General features: G+C 34.2%; 3 protein-coding genes across 7 annotated transcripts; all 3 read right to left on the minus strand.

Annotated features, from left to right (window-relative positions):
- Positions 1-290: 290 nt before the first annotated feature.
- LOC107006065 (membrane-anchored ubiquitin-fold protein 6) lies at positions 291-5,083 on the minus strand. Of its 5 annotated transcripts, none has more exons than XM_015204711.2 (4): positions 4,973-5,083; positions 4,442-4,633; positions 1,180-1,350; positions 291-610 (listed from the first exon to the last, which is right to left on the minus strand). In XM_015204711.2, exons 2-4 carry the CDS (start codon positions 4,569-4,571, stop codon positions 555-557), a joined length of 357 nt encoding a protein of 118 aa, XP_015060197.1. In that variant the 5' UTR covers positions 4,572-4,633; positions 4,973-5,083; the 3' UTR covers positions 291-554. The 5 variants fall into 5 exon arrangements, with proteins under 5 accessions (XP_015060197.1, XP_015060199.1, XP_015060201.1 ...); XM_015204713.2 differs by having other exon boundaries at positions 4,442-4,596; positions 4,973-5,082; XM_015204715.2 differs by having other exon boundaries at positions 4,442-4,596; positions 5,035-5,060.
- Positions 5,084-10,963: 5,880 nt separating this feature from the next.
- On the minus strand, positions 10,964-14,193 carry LOC107006067 (zinc finger CCCH domain-containing protein 15 homolog). Its single transcript, XM_015204717.2, has 2 exons — positions 14,035-14,193; positions 10,964-11,322 (listed from the first exon to the last, which is right to left on the minus strand). The coding sequence occupies exons 1-2, from the start codon at positions 14,131-14,133 to the stop codon at positions 11,188-11,190; spliced, it is 234 nt and encodes a 77-aa protein (XP_015060203.1). The 5' UTR covers positions 14,134-14,193; the 3' UTR covers positions 10,964-11,187.
- A 993-nt stretch (positions 14,194-15,186) lies between these two features.
- Positions 15,187-19,939, minus strand: LOC107006007 (low affinity sulfate transporter 3-like). The gene is given in 13 exon segments (XM_015204641.1): positions 15,187-15,524; positions 15,971-16,047; positions 16,221-16,306; positions 16,382-16,578; positions 17,134-17,420; positions 17,705-17,831; positions 17,905-18,135; positions 18,230-18,295; positions 18,369-18,546; positions 18,947-19,154; positions 19,238-19,286; positions 19,564-19,920; positions 19,922-19,939. Coding segments are annotated over 13 exon segments (2,040 nt in total). The 3' UTR covers positions 15,187-15,365.
- Between the last annotated feature and the right edge of the window lie 553 nt (positions 19,940-20,492).

Below are 20,492 nucleotides of genomic sequence, written 5' to 3' on the forward strand. Positions count from 1 at the left end.
ACATGATACTAGATTAGTCAGATTAATGAATTTCACGTACCAAATTATTTTTCAGAAAAAGGACCTACAGTTATAAACATGGTCAATTTTAGGAAAATACTTGATCGCTCAATTTCATTTTGTAACAGAAACGCCTCTCAACAGTCACTCAACTAACAACTTCTATCGTAAAAAGTCACTAAACTTTGTTTTGAAACACTCAACTAATCAATATCTCAGTCACTCAATTATTTTCATTTCACCTACAAAGTCACACAACCAATTCAAACAATATTTTCGACATATATCGCTGACGTGGAATTTATTTTTCTTTCACAAAATAAAGTGTTCCCCTTTCTGTAGTTCTAGCATATATACCAAAAGACTACATGGTATGAATCAAAAAATTAGGAGCATAATGGTATCTTTATCTTCAAACTTTTTCATATTTTTACATCTTTTTTCTCTTTTTTTTCACTAAGTTTTACTTGTTAATGCATCCAAAAAAGACTCTCCAACTGAGAATTATATAGCACCATGAAATATAACAGAAGTGGAACAATTCCATTACTGAATTACAAGATTGTACAAGCACACCCGCCTTTTTTAAGCGAATCATCCTTCAGCTTATCTGTGACAAATGTGTAAACAAAATGTATTCAGTACGCTTTCATACTAAGTTCAGGACTCGAGAATCACTTAATCTAGTGCTCTGATACTAAGTTCGTCATCATACAAACTCCTAAGGCCTAGTGACTGGCAGCCACTAGTCTAAATCAAGCAAACCCATAACGTACATTCAAAGCTAGTTAATAACTCATAAGCAGCGGAAATCACAAGTCTAAAACATGTCTTACAAGCTTTCACAGATGCATAAATGTGGAACATGCTGGATTGGTATATATAAGCTAAACAATGTGTGGTAGCTAGTTAGGAAATAAGTTATTCATGTATAAAATTAATACGACATGTGGCTTGGAATTTCGATAACTAATGTGGGGTAGAAGATAGAATAATGATGCATACATCACTTATACCTGTATAATTTTAACCAGCTATCAAACGATCCCTTAGCTGACTCAATGCAGGTCCTATCTAGTCTATGCATACTGTTAAAAGACCTCTAAAACACAACAGCACAACTCTAAAAGACGACAGCACAATGCATTAGAGCGTTCATTGTAATACATAGCAACTTACCATTGTTTCTATCATTAACGGGGGGCCGTACAACAACATGCATAGTGATGACACCTCCTGGAACTTCAACGGCTGGAAGTCTGGATTCACCAAGAGTTTTACTATTTTCAAGGATCCTTCCAGCATTTATAAGCTTCACGTCATTTGTCGTCCTTGGACCATTAACCTTATCTGCCACAGTAAGATCTTTTAGCCGAGTTATTTGAGGCATGCTTGGTAAAGAAAACGTTTGAGAGCTTACTGAGATTTTCTGGACATGCGGAAATTTAAAAAAAAAAAAGAAGAGAAAATAGCAGCACCATATGACATGCACTTGTTGCAAACCCGACAATGCAAACATTAGTCTGAAATTATCCTTTTCATTCCTTAAGAGTAGCGAGAATCATACATTCTCTTTGGCTTTAGAGCAAAGAAACAAATAATATGTGGATGTGGCTCAATTTTCATCCATTTTAGATTATTGGCTCAATTACATACAAGAAGATTTGGAAACACAAGAACAATTCATAGTTCTAGAACTAATATTTTGACATAAATAATATTCCCTCCATTTCACTTTGTTTGACTGGTTTTGAGTTGACACAGAGTTAAAGAAGTAAAGAAAACTTTTGAATCTTCTGGTTTCAAAGTAAAGATATGTAGAATGTATCAAAATGTCCTTGAATCTTGTGATCCTAAACTAAAGATACGTATAATGTCCTTTAATTTTGCGATCTTAAACATGTCGTGGGGGAAATTGAAATAGAGAGTTCCTTTTTAACGGACTAAAAAGCAAACAAATTGAAACTGAGGGAGTATTAGTCATTGATATTGGATAATCTCATCTGTTCTGCAAGTGTCTTCGCTTTTAGATCTCACATGTTCTATCGATTGATGGCACCTTATGCTAATTCAGACCAGCGGCAATTCCTTACTGGCCCCTGTTCTAGAGCCTATGTGAAAGAGGCAGGAAATAATAATCCCACCCAGGAATAATATTGTGGCAATTCCTTACTGGCCCCTGTTCTTGCTATTTATTCGTGAGTATTATTCCTGGGTGAGATTATTATTTCCCAACAACGTAAAGAATATAGAAAAACGATACCGTCAAAAGTTGACAACATAAAATTTCCATTTAATCATACAAGGAAGTGTCCCTTTTGAAGCCAGAAATAATAAGAGTATTTAGATCGCTCTACGTTTTGAAGTTCAACACCGTTTGTGTGAGCTCTCTCCAGTCTCCATCATATCAGCCATATAAATTCCATAATCCCACTCATTTGCTAGTTCATTTTTAAACCTAATCAATCTATTTCTCCAAGTTAAAATCTTTTTGACGTTTCAATCTCTAGTGATAAATTACTATTATAGTTACTTGACAAGTTCAGAATTTAAGTACTAGTGTTGGAGCTACTTAGTTGCAAAACTCTTTGCAGTCAGCTAATTTAACAGTGAGTTACTCCCTCCGTTGCAATCTAGCTGTCTTGGTTTGAGTAGGCACAATGTTTAAGAAACAAAGGGAGATTTTTGAATCTTGTGGTCTTACATTAAAGATGTGTGTAGTCCTTTAAATCTTGTGGTCTTAAAATTTCCATGTTGGATGTTGGTTTAGTCTACAAAGGAAAGCAAGACATTTAAACTGGAACGGAGAGTGTAAATAAGAGAAGTGGAGGCTGGGAAAGATACTCGACAAGTGACGAAGACAATAATCCAACTCAGAATAAGTAGTCATGCTGAAGCAGTTTAGTTGCTGAAGAAATCAACGAATTCAACTCAAAGTAGGTATTGCAGTAAAAATAAAGTCTAGTCTTCAACCAACATCTTTCTTTTTTTGGTACGGAGGAGAGTCGGGTTCGGTTTTCTAACATAAGCTAACTGGAATCTATAAATAAGGAATGTATTGGAAAAACATTTCATTTGAACTGTTATTGATATTTTGAATGAAGGATTTTCGAATGTAAAACCCATGGAGTCCGCAGGTTAATCACTAAAATTCTATCGCCTGCTTTTATCTTTTCCTTTATCTCCTCTATTTATCTATTCAACCATTCAAGTATCAGAATGCTCCCCTCCTGTTATACAGAGAGCTCACAAGACTGGGCATGGCAAAAGAACGAAGAAATGCGCTGAACAACCAAAAGATGGGCAAGAGACTAATTAATACTAAAGCTTACATGTATTATTTTCTCTAATACCTCCTGCCAAATGACCCCTAGTAGTTAAAAGGACAGACTATACAACTAAGTTGCAGAAGTTTGCTAGACAAACTTTGTTGGCACAATAGTCTTTGGAACCCATCTTCGTATTGAGGAGGCGCCAAAATCTCAGTCTCAATCCTCGTCCATTCATTGTTTCTCTCAAAGAGATCTAGTCTTCGTCATCTTGACGTTTGTGCGGAATCATTTCCCGGGCAGTTCCACACACAACTACAAAGAAATTCCTAATGCAATCCAATTAGAGCAGCACAATGGCAACAAGCTGATGGATAATTGCTTCTGCAATAAAACTTGACAAACATACCAGGACAAAGGTCACACTGTCCATGTGGTATGTAATCAAGATGGAGCAGAACCGAGGTGGTGCATTGTTGGTCCAGAGAACTTTCAGCTCCTTAAGCTTAATTTCAACAGGGTGGTAGCAAAAGGGTAACCAAATTTCGTTCCTTATTCAACATCACAGCTATTGTCACAAAAGAAGAAGTCAATGGCCCCTTACCACTTATGCATCCTCTCCTTTTTTTTTAACAACTGTGGTGACTGGGCTAGCTTTCACGTACCTCGACTAATTCCACTGAAAACCTGTCACCTCCCACCAGCAGCAGGTATCAAGTAACGGGTAACTCTATCCACCAAGAGTGGCACAGATGGAACAAATCACCTAGTGGTTTTTGTCTTTGCTGGAAATTGAACCTGAGACCTCATGGTGCTAAAACCACGTCATTGACTACTAAGCCACACCCTTAGATGCCCACTTATACATTCTTCATTTCGAAGCATTTTACTATGATTGAAGCAATAAAATAGGTTCTCTAGTTAATACGACAATCAGGGGTCGTTCGGTAGCTGGTTTGGAGGCGAGCTATCTTGGTACTAAATCCTACATATGTAAAAATCTCTGTAATATATTACTAACACTTACGTAACTCTAACCAACTACCAAAAGACCCTTGCAGTCACCAATCATACCAGAAATCACAGACTAATGAAGAAATAAAGGAGTGATTGAATATAGCTAAACACCAAAATATGCAAATTAAAGTATAATAGTGAAGAAATTTCACAACCTTTTGGCCACTGTGCAATCAACTTATCTTTGAGAGATGCCACTGTAGTGCTAGATGCATACTTATTTGGCCCAATATCACTTCCATCAGCAAGCCTAAATTTGATCTCAACCAGCTCTTGTACAGCCATTCAACAATCAAATTTTCATCAACCACTAAACACAAACAAATTCCCACTTCAAATTTTCCTCACTGTATCAAGAAAACAGAACAAAATAACAAAAACAAGCCAGATCAAAATACCTAAAAAAAAAAAAACAAGAAATGAACAAAGCACTTAAAAAATCAACATGACCCTTTACAATTAGATCCAAATAAACCATAAAGATTCAAACTTTATAAACTAAAACAGCTAAATTTGATTCAAACTGACCAAAATAACAAGAACCCACATCACAATTTTCTCCATATTGAAAGTTTCAAAAAAATGATTTTTTAAAAAAAAAAATTGATGTAAACTGACAAAAATTACAAGAACCCAGATCATAATTTGTGACAATAAAACCAAAAAAAAAAAGGAATAATCAATACCTAGATGTGCTTTGATTGATATAGAAAGAATCTTGAAATAAAAGGGTTAGGATTATTATAACCTGAATCTAACTGGCAAAATCTAATGATCTGGAAAAGGACACTTCTTACTTGCAGTAAAATCACTACAACACAAATACATAGAAACATGAAAAGTTGCAATCATGTCCCTTAAGTTTTAGATTTAGCAATTTGACCCCAAACAGAGAATCTATCATACTTTCATACTCTGTTTGGATTATTGTACTACTCCAAAAATCAGCAATTAATTAGCGATAGTAGTTTAATTATCGATAAATATGTTTCATAGAGTAGCAATATCGCTAAAGTCTATAGTGATGCTGGATATAATCGGTGATGGAGACGAGTTGAACTAGATATAAATGAGTCAGGTTAAATCAGATATAAATAAGTCTGATCAAATATAAGTAGGTAGATAAAATTCATTTCTAATAGGAAGTAGCAACACCATGCTATCCGGAATCGGACTCGCACAACCAAAAAGATTTGACAGAATCTTGAACTAGTTAATCACTGAAACAAGCTTTTAGCTTATGCCGAGAGGGTTCATTATTGAATATATACAACAATACTCGTAAATTAATAAATCAACGTTACATATACAGTCTAATTTTCGACGAAGGGAGTTCGAACCCCCTAGCTTGCATGTAGCTTCACCCTTAAATTCAATGATAATTAAATAATATCAGTAACGGTTCTCATAATCTTTGTTAATGTGTATATATATCCGTTTGAAAATTATTCTTGTATTGTATCATGTGGAAAAATACGACATATGGCTAGTTTGGTGCGTGAATGCTTGACTTAGAGATTAAACTAGGGGCAATCTAGTAACCATTTCAACCTAAACATAATAGGCATCGTGAGTAGTGGAACAATTGAGAGGTTATCACTAAAGGGGTCAAAGGTTGCACTTGCAATAATTCATTGTATCATTTTTCGTAATTGCATAATATTATAGATTAATAATATAAAGGATAAGCCAAGAAAAAGATGTACATGCATGATAAAGCTAATATATATATATATGTGTCATATATTTCAAAATCAATGCATTTTAAAGAATTCGATATGAATACAAAAACAATTGTCAAAAATCTGAACAACGTAGTTTATTGCTATGATCCAAACAAACAGATAACAAAAGGTGATGTCAAGTTTTATATGTGAAGCTGGAGCATATTTTTATAATACAAGCTAAGAGGAACTCTATATAATCAAGATCTATGAATCAAGATTAATCTCCAAAAGACTTACTATTCCTTGAAAAGGACTTACTATTTGATTTCACCAACATTAGACTATAATTTTAAAAAGTTCAAAATGATAAGTATTCTAACATATGTTTCTCATAAATATTTCAACTTGTTCAAAGAAACCACCTTATCAGAATTCAAAAGATTCATAAAATACAAGAAAGATAAAAGATGACCGTTTACTAAACATCCATCTCAAAAGCGTCATATGTGTCTACTCAATCCCTTTCACTTCCCATAAAGGAACTAAAAAGTTTAATAAAACATAAATTCAACAAATCCATCATAAGCTAACATTTGTTCAGAATTTTTTCAACAAGAATCTTCAAATGTGTAGCCAGATCAGTCTTTTTCCTCAATTGTTGTATCTTTTATACCCTAAGAAATATAAATGAAAAAAATGTTAATTTTTCAACCCCAAAAGAAATAATGATACGTGTGCAGGTAAAATTAAATAAAAATTGCTTACCCAAATTCAGATTTATGTCCGTAAGGTTTGAGGTAGGATCCCTTGGTTGAACATTCTCAAATGTAATGTTACGATTTGCCCTGCAACACCAAATTTTTATTTTAATGAACTAAAAATAAAATATAATTGAAGCACACCTTCATATCGTGCTCCCTCAATTTTGAAGATAGACTAATAAAAAATAATAATAACATATAAATTGAGACCGGAATATAATTACGTTCTCTGTGGGTTTCTTGTTGTTTCAATATTTAGTGGAGCATTTAGATATCGGATCACAGGTTGCTGCTCCACAGTCTGAGTTCCTTGGTTCGCCCTTCCAAGCGGGGCTCCGGTCTCTACGGGCTCAGCAATGGCTTCTTGGGCTGGGCCTATGCTTATGCTATTGTAGGATATAGGAGAGTGACTGTAAACACACAACTTCCACCCTCTTGGCTGTAGTTTGAGATTGTATATGTGAGAAATTTACAAGACATAATAGTCCAACACTATGTTCCTCGATCTTCAAAGAAAACTGACTCCTCCTTCTCCTTTAGGATAGGATCCTCCTTGGTTCGGTCCTTTGTACATAACATTCTCGGCTGCCTCCGATTTGGTAGGTCGATCGCCCTCTAGCCAGTGACTAGCCCAACTATGGAGCTAGGTGTACACCGCCACGTCGAGACTTAGTCCAATGAAAATCTCCTCTATTGCAGCAAAAGTGAAAAAAAAAAGGTACTCGCGTTGCAGCCTAATTGCCTAAAATGAAAATCCTTACTTGCTGAAGTAAGGAACTTTCTTACTGGAGCATCATAACGGACAAGGACTTATAAGAATATTCTTAGCCTGTTATTCAAGAATCTTTCCTCAGAATGGATGATGAATGGAAGCGAGATTGGATTGACGTATAGAAACTACAACTACAGATTTGATTCCTTTCTCTTAGGGAATCTCGACTAGACGAAGGAGATATAGAGGTAACGTTGATGCTACGAAAAGAAATTAGACTAGTCATTGCACTAGTAGTGTCTACGAGCCTCCCCGCTTCGATTCGTTTGCTTTCCCTTTCTCACTCTGAAAGAAAGAAGAAAGCCTTGTTTTGCCTCTTCCCTTCGCTAATTGAAAGCTAGTTATGAAGATTATGACTTCCTCACTTGTTTGATTTGAATTGATACGATGCTTCACACATGTAATTGGAGTCTGTTTCGGAGCTTACAAAAGCTCAATTTAACGCCTGCACTCATTTCATAAAATAACAAAAAAATATGTTGTTGCAATATGTTTTTGAACAATTACCTAAAAAAAATATTTTTCATTTTAAGATAATTATTTTTGGAAGGAAATTACTTGCATTAATTAATATTTGAATCGAAACAACAAAAGTCGCATATTTACATAAATATGTTGAGTTATTATTACTAATTAAAAGGTAATAGAGATATTTAATTGTAACTTCATATAATTAATATTCTTAATTATTAAAATATATGATACTATTTACCTAGTTTTTTCCTCAGTATGTCACGATCTGTACCATCGTGAGTCGCACCTACGCTAACCCTTAACCAACTAACAATATTTCAAAACAGGCATGATGACACTTGTCTATACCACCAAGACAACTTAGTCTCTAACCAACGAAAAGATAAAGAAAGAACAATATAAAAGCGGAAAAAAATATTCAGTTTGTTAACACCCTAAAACCTGGTTGTCATGTGCAGTGCTTTCCCAAATCATTACGGAGATCATCATAAAGTTTTTTTTAAAAAAAAATTATTGTGTGTTCTAAGGCACCAAATTCATGGCCTAATACACACAAAAACTTAGAAAGTCGCGTAATTTCAAAAAGTTGAACTGTAAATACGAAAATAGATCTTAAAATATAGTGGGATTATACTGGATATTTCCCCAACAATTACAGAGGTCCTCATAAAAAATTTTAGAAATGCTTTTTGGGTGCTTCAAGGCTCCAGATCCAAGGGTCAATACACATAAAAAAAGTCACGTAATTTTCAAAAGTTGGCTCATAAAAGTAAAAATAGGCCATAAAAATGGTAGGACTATACGTAATGCTTCCCCAACTCAATACGAAGGTCCTCATAAAGTTTTTTCAGAAAAAAGTTTTTGAATGCTCCAAGGTACCAAACTCATGGGCTAAATAATACACATGAAATATCTAAGAAAGTCGTGTAATTCCTAAAATTTGAATCGTAAATGCGAGAAATAGGCCTTAAGATGGTGGAATATACATAATGCTTCCTGAATTCATTACAAAGGTAAAAAACTTAGGTGCTCCAAGGCGCCATATCCATGGTTAATACACACGAAAAATAGAGAAAATCGCATAATTTCTTAAAGTTGGCTCATAAATGTAACATCTCGTAACTAGAAATAACTAATAATAAGCTAAGAAACCAAGAATAATTATTTTTGGAAATAAATAAGGAAATCTGAAAATTTTTCCAAGTATAAAAGTGAGTTTTTTGGTCATTTTCAAATGGTCATAACTCCCAGCTCATAAGAAGTTAGGATGAGTTCTTTATGTGGTTGGAAAGCCCTTGGGAAGATCTTTCTAACAAAGCCGAGTATGCGCATTTTCAATGTCGTATAAGGGAGATATTTCTTTCGAAAGTAGGGATGTTGGACAGATGAATGTCCAATCTGGATTTTAAAGTGTAAAGTAGTTTTTTCACCCTAATATTTCCTAATTCGTATTAGGGGTTTATTAGGGGTAAAACCAAGTCCCAATTCAGTTTTAGAAAATTTGAGAACGCTTAGGCCTTGGAAGAAAAGAGAAGACAAGAGGAAGATCAAGAATTCTTCAAGAACGTTAAGGTTTCATTGGTGGGCCAATATACATGAAAAACAAAGAAAGTTGGGTAATTCTTAGAAGTTGGCTCCTAAATGCGAAAATAGGCCTTAAAAATGGCAGAACCATACGTAATGTTTTCCCAACTCAGTACAGAGGTCCTCATAAAAAATTTTCAGAAATTTTCTTTTGGATGCTCCAAGGTGTCAGACCCTTGGGCTAATTTAATACACATGAAACACTAAGAAAGTCGCGTAATTCCTAAAAGTTAGATCGTAAATGTGAGAAATAGGTCTTAAAATGGTGGACTATACGTAATGCTTCCTGAATTCATTACTGAGGTCCTCATAAAAAAATTTCAGACTAAAAACTTAGGTGCTCCAAAGCGCCAGATTCATGAATTAATACACACGAAAAATCGAGAATGCCGCATAATTCCTTAAAGTTGGCTCGTAAATGTGGAAATAAGCCTTCAAATATGGTGGAGCTATATGTAATGCTTAGTCAACTCATCATGGAGGCCCTCATAAAGTTTTTTCAAAAAAAGTTTTTGGGTCCTCATAAAGTATTTTCAGGGAAAAAATTGGACACACGGAAAACTAAGAAAATAGTGTAGTTCATAAAAGTCGACTCATAAATGTGAAAATAGGCTTTAAAGAAATGGACTATAAGTAATGCTTCCCCAACTCATTACAAAAGTCCTCATAAAGTTTTTCAAGCAAAAAATTTGGGTGCTCCAAGGTGTCAAATCCATGGGTTAATACACATGAATAATCAAGAAAGTCGCGTAATTCCTGAAAGTTGACTTGTAAACAGGAACATATGCCTTAATGAAATGGTGGGACCAGGGGTGGATCCACGTAGGTTCTAGGGGTTTCACCCGAAGCTTCTCGGCAAAAAATTATACGATATGTATAAGTAATTTTTTTTTGTATTTATGTAGATATTTATATTTTGAACCCCCTCAATAACAAAGAAAAATTGATGGTGCAATGGTAAGTCTCCAGAAATTAAGTTGTGCATCACTGGTCAGATCCCAGCGAAAGCAATTCAAGGTTCTTATTTCTAAAGACTCGGTTATACGTTTATACTTCTATTTTTCGAGCCTCCTAAACAAAAATCCTAGGTCGCCATTGGGTGGACGATACATAATGTTTTTCCAATTCATTACGGAGGTCCTAATAAAGTTTTTACATAAAATTCTTTTTAGGTGCTCCAAAGCTACAGATTCATTTGCTAATACACACAAAAAATCAAGAAAGTCACATAATTCCTAAAAATTAATTCATAAACGCAAAAATAGGTCTTAAAAATAGTGGGACTATACGTAATGCTTCCCAAACTAACTACAGAGGTCCTCATAAAGTTTTTCAAAAAAAAATTGGGTGCTCCCAGGCGCCAAATCAATGGTCACACGAAAAACCCAGAAAGTCGCGTAATTCCTAGAAGTTGGCACATAAATGTAAAAATAGGCCTTAAAGAAATGGTGGAACTATACATAATGTTTCTCCTACTCATTACGGAGGTCCTCATAAAAAAATTCAGAATTTTTTTTTGTTTCAAAGCCACATTTCTGTGGGCATTACACAAAAAAAAATATAAAAATTCATAATTTCATTGTCTTAACAATAACTATGTTATTAGAATTACACTGGAAGATATTTTTACCGGAAGAACAACATTAGTAAAGGGAGTTATCGAAGACCCATGGCTCGTGCAAGAAAAGTTCACGACCATTCATTTGCACTGCCCCTGCAGCTATATCCTCTGCACGCTTTCTTGCGACTTCAGCCTTTCTAGCTAATGCATCCGCGTCCTGAAAATGATACCAAATCCATCATGACTCACAACTCATGAGGACTATAACGAAAATACTACAACAGGTTTCTCATGAGTAAAACAGATAAACCACTTGCAACAACTATAGGAACAACAACCAAAATAGATTTCAAAAGGGACATCTACAATAAAGGAAGTCAACAAACAAAAGCAAACTTTGTTAAAGCTATTCTTTCAATGAAATAACCTCCATAGTTAGGGTGAAAACAATTAATCCGACTTGAATCACAGTGAAGGTGATATTGCTATCACAAACGATATTTGGTTTTGTTGACTAAAATGAATGCCTTACCTTACCAAAGTGTTATAAATTATACAAGTTTCTACCACATATACTGATCCTAACAAAACATTTGCAAATGAACTTTTGAGAAATGGCCTACAATGTTTTTAAGGAATTGATGAAATTCATTGGATGAGGAATGCAACAAAATGAAGACCATAAAACAAGAATGAGAATCTGTGAGAACATCTATGTTGCTCAGACTCTTCAAACATGTCGTCAGTTTCTCCAAAAGTGGTGTATTTTTGGAGAATCCAACACGGGTGCGGGCATTAAAAAAGGGAAGAGTCTGCGCAACAGAACATTAGTGAGACTGTGAGAGCTGATTTCCTCATTCCAACCTGAGCACAAAACTAAAATTCCCTTTCCGATCTTTCACTACTCCAAGGAACTTCCTTTATTTGGTGATTTACAGCATAGTTAAATGATTGAAGAGTTTAACAAGATGAAAGTGATTCTCTCAACAGAAAAAAAAAAAAGATGAATGTGTTCTAAAATCCTATTAATTTTTCCAGCAAATGAAAATAGGCTAAAATATATTATTACATGCATCAGCAACTGGACCCAGAACATTTCTAGTATTTCCCATTGATTTATATCAATACATTCTTGAGTCTTTGACCAAGTTTTAAGAAGAAAACTAGAACATTTGTTAGTATTACGGGCTAATAAGTGTGAGACCATTGATGGAGCCTAGCCTTTTTGGCAAAAAAGCGAGAGGGCGTACCTTGCATAAAAGCATGAAGTGTGAAGCGAAGCGAAAAGTTCACTTCATTGAAGTGAAGCAATCTTTTTAAAACAAAAGAAATACATCAAAATAAACCTTGTGCAGATAAGTTAAATAACTAAAAACAAAAAAGAACTCAAGTCAGACCAGCAGTCTCCAGATAGATAAGTAGTTCATACAAAATTGAATAACTAGTTTAAGCAGATCAAGGAGTAATAGTGGTAAACCTTACATCTCAACACAAACCGATTCTGCTGGGATCAAAGGAACAAGTAAAAAGGAGGAAAAGGAGACACTTAGAAATAGCTTATATGGCTAAAAGGAAATTGTGAAAATGAAAAGCAATTGGTGGAACTCTTACAGCATCAAAGGAAGAACTGATTTCAGATTGACATGAAAAATGAAACTTGAGAACCATAGAAGGAATGGAGTCTATCAATTAGAAACGAATAGAGAAATGAAGATTCTAATTAAATTGGAAACTCTGGAGGAAAGAAATGAATCACACAATCTAAATGAAGAAGCGAATAGGCATAGAATGGAAGTAGTATTATTAAAGGCTCGTATCAGACGGACTTGAGCCGTAAAAATCACTTAAAGCCAGGTTTTCTGCTTTCCTCACTTAGGTGGCGCTTTATTTTATTGTATGTGATAGAGTGCTAAGGTGTGCATCTCATCATCCAAGAAATTTGGTCTTTAGTTGCCAGTACAAACAATTAACATACTTGGTAAACTTATACATTAAATAGCTAAAAAGGTTATGAATGAATACTTAGTGATTAACAATAAGAAATTACAATTTCAGAACGAGAACTAGCCCCAGATAACATAAAAACTATGTTGCTCGGACTCTTCAAAAATACCATCGGGTGCTTGTCGGGTCCTCCAACAGCAGTGCATTCTTGGAGAACTAACACGAATGCAGCAACATATTTTGGAGAGCCCGAGCAGCATAGCATAAAACTACATCTCTTCATCTAAATCAAAATTATAAAAGGATCTGTACACTTAACTGACATGACTTCTCAATCACATACGCATTTTCAAAAAGTGCATAATTTTCATTTTACAACTCTGATTCCCAAGGGAAAAAATGTCCCAGATGAACTCAAGGACAGATACCAATAAGTCTAGTACGAGGAATACACGTAATAGCACAAATTGCTGATTTTGAAGGATATCATTCACCAGGTGGATATACATTTCACAGAGGAAACTCGATATAGTCGATTGATCAAACTAAACTTCAATCGCAAACTAGTTGCAACTAACTACTTGAATAATATATATCAATTAGCTCTATTGACCTATTTAGCATAAAACATTAAATAATGTGCCTAAAATCAGAGCTAATTCAAGTTCAACAACAAAATTATTAACTATAGGAAGCTAGAACCTAATTTTTCAAACGGATACGACCTCGTTCTTTGTCTTAAAACTAATAAAATTGCTTCCCTGTTTTAACATCTTTAGCTTCACATAATTCAACCCTAACTAAACTATCAGAAAGATCAACTATTCATCTTATTGAAAGGAAATAAAGCACTATATAATATAATCTCCTGGTAAAACATATTGCACGAAAAATCTTAATAACTCAGTTGATTGACTACGTAAACTTTTCGATTCACCACCTTGTAATCCCTTATACCGTTAACATGAAGAATAGAAGAAGATACCTTTTGGCGCTTCCATGAGAGAAATTGGGTTTGTGTAATGCGATTTGAATTAGGGTTTTGAATTGATTCTGCTTCACCATCTTTTGCTTCTTCTCCCATTCTTTTCCCCAATATTTTCCCTTTCTTCAATTGAAGAACAATTATTTCCTCTATTTTCGGGTCCGGCTATTTAAATTGCCTCTTAAAGCTTCGAAAACGATGCCGTTTATTGGGAAACCCGATAAATGGCCCAACACATACTCCTAAGTCCTAACTTTAAATAAAGTAGACATTCAAAATTGAATTGAAATCGATGATTCGAAATTTTTTTAGAAAAAGTTACTATTAGTTTTTAATATTTTGAGTATTTTTTTAGCGATTAATTGATAAATGGTGGTAAATTAATAAATTATATTTATACTTTTTGGTATGTAAAGTCTTTGATTTAGGGTTGAATTTCGTATTTTTACTTCTAGTTGTTTCAAACTTTCGGTTATTCTTGAATGTGTTAGTGTTTGCTTTTTGAGCAACATGTAATCTGTCAACTCATGTGCATGGTTCGATTAGTTTATCATCTTGTTTTTAAGTGATTTTCAATAAAAAAAACTTATTATGTCAAATCTTATCAGCTAAATCAATAACCAAATTGAGAATTATTAATAACCACGATACACTAATAATCGATAAGTTAATATTGTAATGAAGGTATAACAGTTTAAAATACTTACAAACCAATAAATCAAATCGATAAACTTTAAAATTGAACATAACTGATTAAATAACAACCCCTAATCCAAATTCAAACTTCTATGAGTTTCTATTATTAACCCCTAGGCTCTATTTTAGTGTATTATTGAGGTATTATTGATTGACCTCAACAAGGAAGTTGTTAAACAATCACTATAACTTGATCTAAGCTGATAAGTAACCATTCAAATTTTGAGAATGCACGTCTAAATATCTCAACTTGATTTCAACTGTCAACCAAACACTCCAACTTGTCTCAAATGTATCTCATGAACACCAGATGATGATCATGCGGACATAAATTTTATTGGTGATTAGATAATTATTTCGTAAGTTACGTTGGAGTGCTCAATTGATACAATAAAGAAAATTTGAGGTATTTAGATATGCATCCTCAAAATTAGAGTGTATAGTTGTTCGTTAAAATCAAATTAAACTGTCTATCTATATATTATGTCGTGACGATAATCTTTCAAGATTTTGTTTTACCAACACTATAAATATTATGAAATACATAATTGGTGGTGGCTCTTTTCCATTCTTTGTTGTTAATGCTTTGTATACACAAGAATCATAAGCATTTAACAACAACATATATAAAATTTCTAACAATTGGTAGAGCTAGGATCAGCTATTTTGAGGCTCAAACAGGCATCAACAGCATCCCCAATAGTAAGGAAAATCCATCCTTTTCCTAGTTTGTCAAAACATTTTGCTGTCTTCATTTTGTTAATCACTCTTAATCTTGGGTTAGCTATTGTTAACTGCAAAAGTAAAGAAAGACATCATATAAGAGTTAGTATATATTGGTAGTAAAATTAGTAATCCGAAAAATAAGACAAATAATCTACTACATACAAATTGTGATAGTATGTTAGTATAGACACTGTTAATGTATAAAAAGATAGTCAGGTGTATAAAACATCATGTATTGGTGCAAGATTCGAGGAAGGCCCCATGGACCACCGGAGGCGGACCCATGTGTGATGGCTGGGGGGAGCACGTGCACCAATTAACTTTAGAAAGAACTTGTTATATGTATGTATATCTTGAAGAATTTATCATATATTTTAAAAGGACCCCTCAAACATATTAGGTTCACTCTGTTATGTCATTTATTTTATATTTATACGTTAAAACATCAGACGAGACAATGTTGTGTGACATCGTTCAACGGTTTAATTTAGAGAAAAGAATATGAGAGACTTACTTGTATGCTTTGTGAAACCAATTCCCTGTGCAACTCTTCTATCATCACTATTCCTGATGTATCCACACTCATTACATCTACAAACCAATGAGATCAAAATCATCTTAGTAGTTAGTTGTTACAACCGTAAAGATATGACATCTGAGCCTAACTCAACCTCAAAACTAACTTATGACTGGAGGATTGTCAAGTCCATATAAGGAACCAACGAGGGGGGGGATTGGGAAATTCTACTAGTTATAAAACTTACTTGACATGTCTAGAACAACAAAATGAACATTTTCCTTTGTGTTCTCCTCATCATTACCATTTGTGTGTGTCACCAATTTCATAACCCTAGAAACAAAATAAGGTGAAAATTAAGTAGTCTTAATTTCCACTTCGATAAGAGCGCGAATTATATATATATACCTCTCTCTTATGGAAGTAGAATTTGCAAAACAAAGTGAACCAGAGTTGATTCTGATGATCAAGATGCCTGAAGTACTAGTAGATCCTGGATATTGTGTAATGTCACAAAACGTATCCAACGTCCCAGGAAGTCTGCCTTGTACTTCTGTACTAGCTCGAATCGTGTCTAGTATTATCCTAGCAAATGAAATGCCAACCTACAATAAACCAAATAGACATTACTAAATTAGTTGAGTGACTTGGTAGGTAGAACGACAATACTTAAGTGACGACTTTACAGTTGAAATGTCAATAGTTGAGTGACTTTTCTGTTACAAAACAAAGTTGAACAACTCTCTCAGTACCATTAGTTGAGTGACTTTTGTATAACAAAACAACGTCGAGTGACTTTATGAGAAATTGACTCAAATATAATACACTATCAATCAAACATTTGTGATTCGATTTTCTATGGATGATGTTTTTTAGCCTTTGTTTAGTTTCAAGTTGCAAAGAAAAAGACAGATAACTAGAGAATTGACATGAATCTTGTATTTTTTTTCAAGGACAAGAGCCAAAATTCTATTATAGCATGGTGCCCACAAATGACTCAGAGTTCTATCCAGTTTTTTGGCATTTCCTCTGGACTATTTACATGTGAGTCGTCACAAGATGTTTGTTTTAGGGGACAAGTAGAACATTTGTTTAATGCAAGTTGTTTTCTTATACCGAGTAAAGTCTTGTGAATACAGAGATAGAGACTTCAAAATTACCGCGATTAGAAGGCCAATTTCGACAGAGACAAATAGTACTCCAAAGAAGGCACCAATGCAAACAAGGAAGTCCATCTTGTCTACTTTCCAGATATGATACGCTTCATTTATGTCGATCAATCCAGGAAGCGCGGATAAAATAACCGATGCAAGGATAGCTAATGGAGTGTAGTATAAAAGCTTGGTTAACAATTCTAGAGATATGAAAACTGTGATAGCCATAACTATGTTTGATACCACAGTTTCACATCCTGCACTGAAATTTACTGCTGTCCTTGAAAATGAACCTGTAAAATTTTTGAAGCAGAATTTATTACTCACTCCGTTTCAATTCATTCGTCTTGTGATATTTAACCAACGATACGTAGGATGTACCAAAATGTCTGGTCTTAAACATGTTGTGTGAAAAGTTAGAATTAAAGAGTTGCCAAAAATGAAAAGAGATGTTCTTTTTTAAACGAGCTAAAAGGAAAAGTAAGACAAATAAATTAAAACGTAGGGAGTATATATATCAGAACTCATACGACTTATCATAAGGATATTCAAGATGTGTAAGGAATTGAGGATTTACCAGTTGCTGTATAGCAAGAAGTTAAAGATCCAACAATGTTCATGAAACCTATGGCTACCATTTCTTTGTTGCCATCAAGATGATAGCCTTTCATCGAAGCAAAAGATCGTCCGACAGCAATTGCTTCCTGAGAACCAAGATCATTTCAACATTATGAATGAATCCTCTTAGGATAGTGAGAAAAAAGAGTAGAGACATACAGTTAGAGCCACGAGACCGCAAATTAGTCCAATTTTCGCGACTTGTCCAAGGTGTGAACCATTGAACTGTAATTGATGAGCTGAACTTGGATTCAAACCCCCTTTGAAGTGTTTTACGATTTTAACTCCGTGTTGATCAGCCTTCGTTAGATAAACCATCAAGGTGGCTACGATCACCGATAACAAAGGAGCAATAGCTGGTAGCCAGAATAGTTTCTTGTTCCTTTTACCCTGCAGTATATTTCAGGTGGCCTATTTTAGTGTATGAAACAGGAAAAGATCATCAAATTTGATCGATAACAAACGAGTACACCTTATTACTTACTATAAATCTTGTTACGAGGATGAAGATAAGGAATGAGCATCCAAGTATAAAATTCATAGGAGACAGCTGAAACAAGTCCAACGGAAATCAGTAAGATGAAAACACGAAAAATCAATCGAAAATAAGTTGAGAAACTTACTGCCTCATCATGAAATGATCTGAAAACAGCTCTAAGCACAGACACCACATCAGTTTTATTAGTAAAGTGACTAATTCCTATGAGACCTTTCAATTGTTGAAGACCAATTATAATGGCTGCACCTCCCATGAATCCCACTATAGCAGCATGTGAAAGAAAATCCACAAGAAATCCCAACCTGCACATACATCAACATTAACATACAACAACAACAACAACATATCCAGTGTAATCTCACAAGTGGGGTCTGCGGAGGGTAAAGTGTATGCAGACCTTACCCCTACCTTGAAGGTAGAGAGGTTGTTTCCGTTAGATCCTCGGTTGTATATCAAACAACAAATGAAGAGATCATGGCAAAATACTATAGAAAGCATAAAAAAGGAACAATAACTTCAACAAAACAGTGCAATAATCGAAGTACAAGAGGCATAGATAGTAAAATATATCAAAGGACAAGAACCTACGATGACTACTAGTACGGAAAGGATAAGCAAGACGACACTCTACTACCTATAATCAAGATTAACATACATATTCCAAAAAGAGTTCTTTTCAACATTTTCTAATAGAAACTTTACCTTAATAGACCAAATGCAGCCTGAAAAGTACCAGCAAAGAAAGTGACAGTAAAAACAAGGCTTGTATAAGCAATAGGATCGACTGCAGGATCTACAATCTCGGTAACCATTGCAGAAAGAAGTAGTGATACAACAGCAACAGGACCAATAGCTAACTCTCGCGAACTCCCCATCACAGCATATATCAATGGTGGCACAACACTAGTGTCTAAAACAACAAAAGTGAAAACATATAAGCTTAGAAATAACCAAGATGAACATACAACAATTACACTTGTTTTCGAAACTTACATAAGCCATATTGAGGTTCAAGGTTTGCAAGATTAGCATATCCTATACTCTGCAACAAGTATAATTTAAAGTGTAAGCAACAAACACTAATGCTAACCTCTGTGTGATCAGTATCATCTAAAAGCTTAAGCTGTTAGAAATATGGTCCCACGATTCAACGTGGTACCAGAGTAGGTAAAGGTTCTATGTTCATAACCATCACCTATTATATATGCCCGCACATGAGAGGGCGTAAATAAAAGTGTGTTTTCTCGAACTGTTTAAGATTTTAGATGAACTGGTCACACAAAATTCAAGTAGGAACACCTTATCGATATTTGTTATACCTGAGGAATGCAGAGACTAGCAAGAGTTAAGCCAGCCAACAAATCATTCTTGAACATATTAGCTTTATAATTCCTTCCCCAACTAAGAATTGGAAATAACCCTTGCAAAAATGAAAAGATCCCAGCTTTGCATTGCTTTGAGTTTGAAGGAAAAAATATAGTTTCTTTTTGCAAAATAGTTTCACTAACTGAGTTAATGAGTTTATTGCAAAAACTCAGTGGCTCCGGAGAATTCAGCAGCCACTGAGTTCTCTCATTCCTTCCATCAGCATCGAGCTGCAACTGCTGCAGCTCGATGCTGATGCTATCATTTGGCTGTGGGCACATTTTAATTTTAATTTTTTTTTTGTTCAATGTTTGAACTAAATGCTCTCATATATGAAGAGTATGAACCATGTGTTCCATATTTATACATGTTCAAAACAGTCACTACTGGGAAAGGCATTTTCCTTTTGGTCATGTTAGTAATCATATATTATTATAAGCATGAAGCTCAAAACTTAAAAGTTGAATTACTATTTTGCCCCTCTAATAAATTAAAACTTTTATAATTTTCATCATATATATAATCTTCTTATTCTCATTCCATAATCTTGACCTTTCAAATTTCTAACACAAATGTAAATAAAATAAAAATGAGTAATTATTCTTTATAGACAAGAAATTAAAGTAGATTCATGTATCTTTAAAATTAAATTTCATCTCTATCTTTTTTATATTTATTTTAACAAAGTAGATTCATGTATCTTTAAAACTAAAAATTTCATCTCTATCTTTTTTATATTTATTTTAACAATAATTCATGTGACTTTTCATGTTTCCAAAATTTTGTTCTATAAATTTAACTTTTTCAAGAAAAACTTTTATTTACCACTCCTACAATTCTTGTGTGTAGGAACTCTAAACATGTGAAATAATGTCACAATTTG

The sequence above is a fragment of the Solanum pennellii genome, chromosome 12 (assembly GCF_001406875.1).
Source record: "Solanum pennellii chromosome 12, SPENNV200".
Classification (NCBI taxonomy): domain Eukaryota; kingdom Viridiplantae; phylum Streptophyta; class Magnoliopsida; order Solanales; family Solanaceae; genus Solanum; species Solanum pennellii.